The 11,354-nt window shown below is 37.1% G+C and overlaps 2 protein-coding genes across 2 annotated transcripts; both read left to right on the top strand.

The window, feature by feature from the left end:
* The first annotated feature begins 1,342 nt into the window (after positions 1–1,342).
* Positions 1,343–5,008, top strand: LOC121266237 (F-box/LRR-repeat protein 3). Its single transcript, XM_041170011.1, has 9 exons — positions 1,343–1,468; positions 1,507–2,248; positions 2,513–2,638; positions 3,039–3,143; positions 3,251–3,641; positions 3,727–3,856; positions 4,007–4,298; positions 4,392–4,643; positions 4,740–5,008. Exons 2-9 carry the CDS (start codon positions 1,607–1,609, stop codon positions 4,791–4,793), a joined length of 1,992 nt encoding a protein of 663 aa, XP_041025945.1. The 5' UTR covers positions 1,343–1,468; positions 1,507–1,606; the 3' UTR covers positions 4,794–5,008.
* Positions 5,009–6,425: 1,417 nt separating this feature from the next.
* On the top strand, positions 6,426–9,966 carry LOC121266524 (probable WRKY transcription factor 33). Its single transcript, XM_041170376.1, has 5 exons — positions 6,426–6,718; positions 6,854–7,039; positions 8,231–8,865; positions 8,956–9,117; positions 9,395–9,966. Exons 1-5 carry the CDS (start codon positions 6,461–6,463, stop codon positions 9,828–9,830), a joined length of 1,677 nt encoding a protein of 558 aa, XP_041026310.1. The 5' UTR covers positions 6,426–6,460; the 3' UTR covers positions 9,831–9,966.
* Positions 9,967–11,354: the final 1,388 nt, after the last annotated feature.

The raw sequence follows: 11,354 nt of genomic DNA, 5'->3' as shown, positions 1-11,354 counted from the left end.
CTGTGCATATCCATCCAGAAAGGAAACCACCTCCACCCAAAACCCTCTTTGTTTTTTTAGGGAATATTCCACAATTCACGACATCTTTTTGTACACAAAACAGTGACCCAGTTGCCAACTCCCCTGCTTACCACCTTCTGCATCACCTCCTCTACTTGCCCAAACTCCTTTTTTGACTCTCTCTCTCTCTCTCTCTCTCAGAATAATGATAGGAGAGAGCTTTGCTTTTTCTGCTCTGTCCAATCCGTTCTTATCTGAGTAAGGCTGGTACCATATACGCTGCTCGCTGGGCCACACCTATAAGTACGGCAGTATCCAACCCAATATCTTTCTTTTTTTGTCCATCTTTCTAATTTTTATTCAAATTAAACAGTTCCATTTCAAATTACTATTTCTCTTTAATTCTTCATATTATTTGGATGAATTTGTAATATTATTCTAAAATATAACATAAATATAATATTTATATTATTTAAAAGCCACATATTATAAATAAATTTTATAAAATTGGAAAACTTAATTAAATTAAAAACATGAAAAAAGCTCTTCAGATTTATTTGATAGTATAATATATATATATATATAAAAGTAATTTTGTCAATACGTTTCGTACAGGTCCGCACATGAATCTGTCCTTCCTCACATAGTCCTCCCCCATATGAAGTTGGAAAGAAAGCGACCTTCTCAATGCCAAAAGTACCCTTCTGTCAACGACTCTCCTATACGCTCGTCCTTATCGTCCTTTCCCGTACGGGCTCTTCTTTGTCTCTGCTAAATGACGAAAAGGCCCCCAACTTTTCCAAATGTACAAAAACGAAAAGTTGATTAGATTTTCTAGCTCTATCATTAATTTTGACGCATACTTTATAGAAGAAGATACGACAATAATTTTTAATACAATTATTTATTTTTAACTTTATAATTTGTAATTCATCAATTTCAATAAAAATACAAACCTTAAAATTAAAAAAATTTAACTGAGATGGCCGAAAAAAGCTCAATCCTATCTAATTACAATATAAAATAAAATCCCAAACTTGCTCTTAAAAAAGACTTGGGATAAATATATATTATTGTGGTTAGTTACTCATTATTTTTATAAATCATACATTAAGTTTATTTTTATTTTTTAATTTTTTTTAGTTTTATTTTTTTTAAAATTAATTAATTTTTTTTATTCATCATCTATATATTATATATTTAATAAGAAAAATATATATAATGTATAAAAATAATGAATATAATTTTTTTATATTTATTTATGAGATTCGTAAACACGTGGGGGGTATTATAGACTATCAAGGGAAAAAGAAATGCAATCAAAGGAAGCTGGAAATAAGGTACATAAAGGGTAATAACGTAATTTGGGTATATTCCTTCTTCCTCAGTACTCCTTCCCTCGCTCACAAAATCTACCATCACCGAACCAAAAAAACAGAAGAAAAAAACCCATAATTTCTGTTAACGGTTAGCTCTCTAATCCCCAGATCCAACCTAAGCCAAATACACAATCGTCTTCGCCTTTCTTCAAAATCCCCAAAACAAGCATCATCGTCTTCACAACCTTCTCGAACCGAGGAACCAACCTGCTGTTCCTCGTAAAACCATGAAGAAACAAAGGTTTCCTCAGGCGCTCAACAGCTACTTCGATCTCCTTTCTGAGGAGATCGTGTTGTCCATCCTTGAATTCCTCGGACCAAACCCGCTTGACAAGAAGTCGTTTTCTTTAGTATGTAAATCTTTCTACGCCATCGAAGCCAGGCACCGTCGAACCTTGAAGCCGCTACGTTCCGAGCACCTACCCAAGGTCCTGAAAAGGTACCCGCACGTGACCCACATGGATCTCTCGCTGTGCCGGCGGGTCACCGATGGTTCGCTGGCTGTGATAGCTGGCATGTGCGGGACCACACTCCGCTCCATCGATCTCTCCCGGTCCAAGTTCTTCACGGGCGCCGGGCTGTTGAGTCTGGCACTGAGGTGCGAGAATCTGGTGGAGATGGACCTGTCGAACGCGACCGAGCTGAGGGACGGGTCGGCGGCGGTTGTGGCGGAGGCGAAGAACCTGGAGAGGCTGTGGATGGGGAGGTGCAAGATGCTGACCGACATAGGGGTCGGATGCATCGCGGTGGGATGTAGGAAGCTGAGGCTATTGAACTTGAAGTGGTGCGTGGGTGTTGGCGATTTGGGTGTCGGCTTGGTTGCTATCAAGTGTAAAGATATTCGTGTTTTGGATCTTTCTTACTTGCCGGTAATTCTTCAACTGCCACTCTTCTTTTTGTTTTGTCATTTTTCATATTATTCTGTCTTGCACGCATGCTTGTGTGTTTCTTTGGAATGAATTGAAGTGGTGCTATTTATTCGAGGGGGGAAATGAATAAATATAGAGATGGTCTTTGTTCAATTCGAGTGTATTCGTATTAATGATGTCAATTTGGGCTGAAGACGATTAAGCCGTTCTTGGACTGTTGGAATGTGTTTTGGATTATTATTTATCGGTTTTGGTGTCTTGCAGATCACCGATAAGTGTTTACCATGCATCTTGAATCTGCAGCATCTCGAAGATTTGACATTAGAAGGATGCTTTGGTATTGATGACAACAACCTTGCAGTCCTTAAGCATGGGTGCAAGTCGCTAAAGGTATTTTATTTATTCATTGTTAGCTGGTGTCCTTTATTCTTATTTCTTTTCTTGTATCAATAACAAAGATATCATAATCAGAAATGTGTTTCTTAAAAAATTGTATGGGTATGAGGTCGGAGAATATAAATTTAATGCTACTTGTAGTTTTGTCCCCCTTTACCGATCCACGTCTTGCAATCTTTCAAGGTGCATTTTGAGGAGCAGAGTTTGCAGTATAATCTACATGGTGTTATAAATATAAGTACATGTGTATTGTATAATATTTATAAATATATATGATCTCAATGAAACAAAAATCCTTTTTAGCCATGGGTTCTACTTCCTACTTTTCATTAAGTTATTTTTGTTTCTTGCGGGTTATCCATTTGACAAATTCAGTTTTTACTTTTTTTAACAGAAACTTGATATGTCAAGTTGTCAGAAGATTACTCCTTTTGGCTTGTCTTCTGTATTCAGTTGTACTAGATGTCTAGAACAACTTACCTTAGCATATGGTTCCTCTGTAAGTCTCTACACTTCTTTACGTCTTTCTGGCAGCTAAAGCTTTTTTTTTATTATTTTATTTTTTGTCTTATCTCGTCATTGACAATTCATGGTGGTGGTATTTAGGTTAATCTCGATCTTGCTGATAGTTTGAACAAGCTTTCCATGTTGCAATCAATCAAATTAGACGGTTGCTCGGTTACCTGTGATGGACTGAGGGCCATTGGAGATTGGTGTGTATCACTGAGGGATCTCAGCTTAAGTAAATGTTCAGGAGTGACAGATTATGGCCTGTCCTACCTTGTAACAAAACAGAAAGACTTGAAGAAGCTAGATATCACATGTTGTCGTAAGATAACTGATGTATCTATTTCCCACATTGCAAATTCTTGCACATCACTTAGATCTCTCAGAATGGAATCATGTACCCTTGTTCCTAGAGAAGTATTTGTCTTAATTGGACGATGCCGTTCTCTTGAGGAACTTGACTTAACAGATAATGAAATTGATGATGAAGGTTTTCCCCCTGCTCCTATCTCGTGTAGAACAGTGCTACTCTACTGAGTCAAATACTTATGTTGTTATGTTTGTTCCTTTTACAGGTTTGAAATCCATCTCCACTTGTTGCAAACTCTCCAGCTTAAAACTTGGGATTTGTCTAAACATAACTGATGAGGGACTTTCCCATGTTGGCATGTCATGTGCAGGACTTAAGGAACTGGATTTGTACAGGTTTGTAACTTGTAATCCATGAGTTTCATTTTGAATTGGTACAATTTTGTGTCCCCATACCTAGGAAAAATCTTTTCACCAAATTATTTGTACATTTCATTTGATAGAAAACCTTGATAATTGATTGAATGGATTTACTATTTTGTTCAGGTGCACAGGGATAACTGATTTAGGGATTTTAGCAATTGCTCAAGGATGCCCTGGCATCGAGATGATAAACATAGCGTACTGTAAAGAAATTACTGATAGTTCCTTCGTCTCGTTCTCAAAATGCTCAAAACTAAACACAATTGAAAGTCGAGGATGTCATATCACATCATTAGGGGTAGCAGCAATTGCTGCAGGATGCAAGCAACTAACCAAGTTAGACGTAAAGCAATGTTATGAAATTGATGATGCGGGGATGATTTCACTTGCTTACTCATCTCAAAACCTCAAGCAGGTACTCTTCCTCTCTCGCTTTTATGTTGGGACCTAATGAATTAGGAGAAAATATCAATATCTAGGACTAATTGTTTTTTTCCTTTCCATATAGATAAATTTGTCGTATAGCTCAGTTACAGATGTGGGGCTCTTGTCTCTTGCCAGCATCAGCTGCCTACAGAGCTTGACCATTTTGCACTTGAAAGGTTTGACAGCCAGGGGGCTGGCAGCTGCCTTGTTGGCTTGTGGAGGACTGACAAAAGTGAAGCTCCATGCGTCCTTTAAATCCATGTTACCACAACGGCTTTTTGAACATTTGGAAGCTCGCGGTTGTGCATTCCACTGGAGAAATAAAGTGTTTGAGGTATGTCTGTTTACTGGTCATGAGGTTGATTCCCATTTTAAGTTAATTAAATTTACTTGATTATGGTATTGAACTTGATTTGCTAATGATTGACAGGCTGAATTAGATCCCCAGTGTTGGAAACTAAGGTTGGAAGATATGGTGCAATAGGGTTTTCTGAATGTCCTTGAGCTTGAGGTTGAGAAGTTTCCATGCAAAAGTTGCTGTCCATAGCTTATTGGAAATCTTCGGCGGCTCTTTGAAGCAAGGTGACAGTCACCAAAAGGCCTAGAAAATATATCGTTGTAATTGTTTCTCTCTTGGTATTACAACGTTACTAATTCCGTTTAAGAATGTAAGAACCGATTTTGTGTTGTTTGGATTAACTCGAAAGCTGAGTACCTGAGAAAAAAAAAACAAAAAACAAGGAATTGTATGGGGTAAGTCCTAGCTGCCATTGATCAGGCTAGGCACTGTTAAATTTCCCGGAGTCTTTGGGCCAAAGGGCTAAATATAGTGTACACTGGTTTTGAGATGTGCCTGTTCCTCGAGCTTAACTTTCGACGTACTACGAGGGCTTTGCTACAATTGATGGTGATCCATCATGTTTTTAGCGGCCCATGTAGAAACACCATCTAGCCTTCTTGCCCTTTAAGCAAGCAAAAGCTTTGTCGCTTTCATATATGACGGGGTCACAAAAATCTATTCAACAAGAGTAGGTTAGAAAAAATTAAATAAGACTAACATGTCCAGTAGGTCTCACCGGAAGTCAAGCAAGGTTGCTGGGCTGGGCGGATTAAGACCCCGTTTGGATTGAGATTGAGATTGAGATTGAGATTGAGATTGAGATGATTGAGATTGAGATTGAGATGAGTTGATTTGTAAATGAGTTTCCTCTTTCATCTGCAAAATCAGACTGAAAAGTGAAAAACATAACACCTCTTTTGTCCTTAGTAAATCCATGTGAAAACATCTCTGAAGAGGAAGTAATTGCTGTTTGGATTGAAGATCACTTTATCATACGAGATGAGATGAGTTGAGTTGAACTCTCAATCCAAATCAGAGCTAAGAGTATCTTAGATCATCTGTAAATAATTGTGAGAATAGAAGTGAATAATTTGTGAATAAATATTTGTGTTTTCAAACAGACTCTCGACTTCCAGAGTACAAATTGGTACAGAATCTTCTTCCCTTTTCTTCAACTTAATGAAGGCTAGAGCTAGAGTTTTTGGTCCATCAATTGACCACACAGTCCTTACTATTGGTGGTGCCACCGTCCACCCATGACCACCGGCAACCCTTACCACCTAGTGAGTGACCGCCACGCTCCGCTAGACCAGTTCAACTCTCAGCCTCATCTTGACGGCAACCACATTTAACTATGACAGCTCATAAAAAAAATCTCTCTAGAAGTAAAAATAGTCAGATTTTGGGCTTTGACTAAAGTCTTTAAATCGACGGGCTAAGGTTAAATAAGGCGGCCCAATAAATAATGGATTCATATCATGCTTATAACCGAGCAAATGGCAAGCAGATTCTCGAACACGTGGCCAGACAATGATGCTGGCTTAGCCGCCTCCAATCTACATTTGCGACCGAGTCAAGTCAAACCCACAAGCTTTGACTGACTGGTGATGGTTTTCTACGGTCAAACTTCTTTACTTTCTTCGAAGATGCATGGCGTGTGGTGTTTCTTTAGCAAAAATAAGGAAAAAAAACCAAGAAACATATACATGTACCAGTTGATCCCCTTCTTAATCCTTGTCTTTTCTCAGACAGTTTTAAAACTCCTATAAATTCTGACTCCCAACTTCTTTCTCTCTTTCAAAACCAAATTCATGACCTCCAACAAGAAGAAAAACAACATGGACAGTAAAAGCCAAGATAGGGTACTGAATAATAACACAGCAGTAAGCTGGGGATATTCTGATAGAAATGGCAATGGCAGTGAAATACCCAAGTTCAGATCATTCCCACCTTCTTCATTGCCTCTATCGCCTCCTCCAGTTTCTCCCTCTTCTTATCTGGCTATCCCACCTGGTTTAAGCCCAACTGATTTCTTGAGCTCGCCTCTGTTTTCTTCCATGAATTATGCTGTAAGTTTTGAGCTAAAAAATCATTGCTTAGTTATGACTAGTTCCTAGCTAGGTTGTATTATACATGATATCTATCTATCCTGCAGATTCCTTAACTGAATGATGGGTCTTTATTAATGTGATTTTCTTGCGCAGAATCTGCCATCTCCGACTACTGGGGCTTTTGCTGGTCAAGCATTCCACTACATGAGCGATTCTGCTAATCACAACCAGCAGCTAGGAATGAAGGAGGAAAACAAATTTAGTTCTGATTTCTCTTTTCAACCAGAAACAAAGCCTGCTGCAATATCATCATCCATCTTCCAGTCTTCTTTCGCAGTGGTATGTGACATAAACTCATTTCAATTTGGTTCTTTCGTATAGTTTTATTTTTTTTTATTTTTTTGTTTTTTTTTTTTTGGGGGGGGGGGGGGGGGAATTTAGAACAACCTTTGACTTTTATTTTTCTCCTATTTCTCTTATTATTTTTCTGCTCGAAAGACGAACACCGCGAATTTCTTCCATTTGTTAATTCCGGAAGGCGACAACTGAAAAATGCCAAAGTGACGCTGTTTTGGATGTCTTATATATATATATACACAAATTGAAAAGTGCAATTAATATGGCCATCCATTGAAATCTGGAATCCGTTTTGTTGCGCGTATATCAGGTTATTGAGGCGACTTTTAGATTGTCCAGGCGTCACTGCTCACGACTATAAGAAACTTCGTATAGAGCGGGTTACGATAAGACGAATGGACGACTCGGTCAATCTTTTCGGCTGTTAAAAAGGCGAGAAGTTCTTGTCGCGATAGCATCGTACGAATCGAATCTCCAAACTGACCTTTGGGAAAGTACTTTTTAAGGCGACTTTTAGTTTGCTGTCACCAGGATAGATTATATTCGTGACGAACTTAAAGCTTCATTACATTTTTTATATTTCACTCGATCTATGAAGTTCAAACGACGATACAGGTTTCCTTGTGATTCACTATTTTCAAGGCCACATCTTTTGCTTGATCGCCCATTTGAGATCTGAGATGACTTTTTTATTTTTTTAAAAATAAATTGTTATTTTTCAAATTCACTAATTTTTATCATGTTGAGCTAATGTGTTATTATCTATCAATTTTAAATTAATTTTTTTTATTTTAAAAATAAAAATTGATCCTATTAATGGTTTATAGGCAAGAATAAGTTCGATGAGAATGTAATATATATTGTAATTCTATTAAAAAAACATTATTTACATCATTACATGTCGTATGTGGAGTTATGTCATTCTCCTACCGAAAAGTAGAAACAAACTTGGTTTCTTGTCAATATGTTATATTCATGATGGAAATTCATCTTTGTTTCTTGTCGAGTGTTTCTTATCCATGAAAAGACAACATGGATTACAGGAAATTCATCTTTGTTTCTGGTCGAGTATGACACTAAACAAGTTTACCAACTGTTTCAGATCCTTCTATGCATTCATGATGGAAATTCATCTTTGTTTCTTGAGAACTAAACACGATTCTCCTTGAACAGGAGGAATCCATGAAAAGACAACAGGAAGCATGGAATTTCAACAAACCTACAAATCAAACTGAATTTTCATTGGAGATAGTTGAAGTAAAATCAGAGTTTGCACCCATGAAGAGCTTCAGAACTTCAGAAATGGCTACAACCCAAGAAAAAATGCAGAGTAGTTCCGCTCCTTTGTCCAGCCACGATCAATATACTCGACCACCTCAATATATCAGAGAGCAAAGGAAAACAGATGATGGATACAACTGGAGGAAATATGGACAAAAAAATGTGAAAGGAAGTGAAAACCCGCGTAGTTATTACAAGTGCTCGTTTCGAGGCTGTCCCATGAAGAAAAAAGTTGAGACATCTTTGGATGGACAGATTACTGAAATAGTATACAAAGGAAGCCATAATCATCCCAAGCCTCAGTTCAATAGGAGATCATCTTCTCAATCAATCCAATCTTCATCCTGCACTAATATGGGAATTCCTGATCATTCAGCTGTAACAGTTGGAAATACACAAATGGCGTCTGTCACAGCACATGAGGAGGATTCTTCAGCCTCAGTTGGAGAGGACGAGTTTGATCAAAGGTCTCCAACGAGTAATTCGGCTGGAGATGACGATGAGAATGAGCCTGAGGCCAAAAGATGGTAATTAGTCTGTTGGTCTTGAATTTGTTTTTGAAGATGAAATTTTGGATTCGGTTCTACATGATACTAATGATCATCTCTATTTTGCAGGAAGAGAGAAAATGAAAACGAGGGGATTTCAGCTTCTGGGAGTAGGACTGTGAGAGAACCTAGAGTTGTAGTTCAAACAACAAGTGAAATTGATATTCTTGATGATGGGTACAGATGGAGGAAATATGGACAGAAAGTAGTCAAGGGAAATCCAAATCCAAGGTATATATATATATATATATATATATATATATATATATATATATATATATATATATATATATATATATATATATATTGAATTGCTACGATGATCTTCTGCGCCTGACATGAAAAAAATTGATTTGCTATACAAGTTAAACTCCACCGTCAGCTTGCAAATAGAGTTTTTCTTTAAGGATTACTATAATCTTGTTGATCATTTCATGATGGTTTAATTAAAAGGGAACTGTTTGAACTTGGCTGTTAACTCTTGCAATTTGTCTCTCTATATCTGTAGGAGCTACTACAAATGTACATTCATAGGCTGTCCAGTGAGGAAACATGTTGAGAGAGCATCTCAAGACATGAGGGCGGTGATCACCACTTATGAAGGGAAACACAATCATGATGTTCCGGCAGCTCGTGGCAGTGGCAATTATGCTGTGAATAGACCTCAATCCAATGCCAATAGCAGCAGCTACGTACCCATGCCCATAAGGCCCTCAGCCATGCCCACCCATATTAACCAGACTAGTTACTCCGATTCTTTCCAGAACACAAGGTTGCCAACATCTGCAAGTCAATCAACATATACCTTACAAATGTTGCAGGGCCAAGGAGGTGTCCCATTTTCAGGTTACACAAACCAAAATCAAGCTGCCTACATGGATCAGACACAACGCTCGGAAGGGCGAAACACGTTCCTCGAGTCATTCTTTTCTGAGGATTACTAACTTTGCAATAGAAGGAAAACAGACCAACCAATTCAATTTGTTTTTATTTTTTCAATTTTTTTTTTTAGGTCTATTCTCTTAGAGGATAAGCTGTGTAATATTAGGGACTGGAATAAGCAAGAGTAAGTTGCATTTCCATTTTTTTTTTTTTTTTTATAGCGATTTGAGGACATTTTTTTTAAGCTTTAGATAGTTCCCCATAATGGTTGACGTTGTAAAAGAAGAACACAGAAAACAAAGGAGAAGGATGAATGATCATAAAGGTTCTTTAACTTGTACGTACCTGCTCTTAGAAGAATTCTTTTGGTTACCTCCCCTGCAAAACTTCAATCCGCTCCTCTCTCTCTCTATATTTTCCCACCGACTTGATTATATAAACGCGATGAAGATTTCTTACGAACTTGAGCTGAATTTACAAGCATAACCATCTAAATATACTAATGCTAAGTACAGTCATGAGTTGTATAAGCGTCTCTCACTTATTTTGAAAAAGAGTAAGATATATCATTAAAAAATTAATTTTTTTTTACAAATAAAATGCACTATTCTTGTATATTTTATAACTATAAATATTATTTCTCATATATTTATATTTGAATAATATAAGTAATTAAGGAGTGTGGACACCCGTTCCTCTTTCGTAAATTTGTAAGTCCAGCCACTATGAATTTTTTCATAGTGAAACAATTGCATCAGCTTTTGCTATGTATCGTGATCTAATTTTTCCAACATTTGGTGCCATTTATTAAGGTATCCATCATTTGATTGCAATTGATAATAATATTAAATTTGTTTGACACTAACATCAAACTTTATTTAAATGGGTTATATTTAATCATTTTGATGTAGATGAATGAAAAAAAATATTATAAATAAAACATTTTAACGTTGAACGTTTGGTTTCAATGCTTATGCACTCTCTCTTTTTCAGGCTTGTTTTTTGGAGTCTACTTTTTCCATCTGCCTCAATGGTACTCATGTCGGCTATTTTACAGTTAGCAAAGGACTTAGACAAAGGGACCATTTATTCTATTTTTTTTTTATTCTTAGTGAAGAGCCGTTAAGTAGGGTCTCCATCAGTTGATGATTAATGGCCATACTGCTCCTTATGTTATACCTCCTAGCTGCCAACCTATCACTCACATCCTCTTTATTGATGATTTTTTAGTTTTCACAAATGGCTCCAACAAAGCCTCCAAAATCTTATGGTTTTCATTTCTCAATTTGAGAACATCTCGGACCAAAAGATCAATCACTCGTTGCGTTTATGGTGCATAAAAATGCCCCAAACACTAGGAAAAATATCATTAAAGTTGCCAGGGATTTTAATGAGGGTAAATTTTCTATTGTTTATCTTGGTGCTCCCCTCCTATAAAAAACCTCACATATATGTTTTTGACTCTATTTTGAACAAAATCAGGAAGAAAACAGTTGGGTGGAAAGGTTGTTTACTATCCACGAGAGGCAAACTTTTTTTTTTTTTTAAGAAGAGGACGGTACCCCAATTTTATTAAAAAGCCCTAA

The sequence above is a fragment of the Juglans microcarpa x Juglans regia genome, chromosome 5D (genome assembly GCF_004785595.1).
Source record: "Juglans microcarpa x Juglans regia isolate MS1-56 chromosome 5D, Jm3101_v1.0, whole genome shotgun sequence".
Taxonomy (NCBI): Eukaryota; Viridiplantae; Streptophyta; class Magnoliopsida; order Fagales; family Juglandaceae; genus Juglans; species Juglans microcarpa x Juglans regia.
The sequence above is the reverse complement of the archived record's forward strand: the minus strand, read 5'-3'. Positions and strand labels throughout refer to the sequence as shown.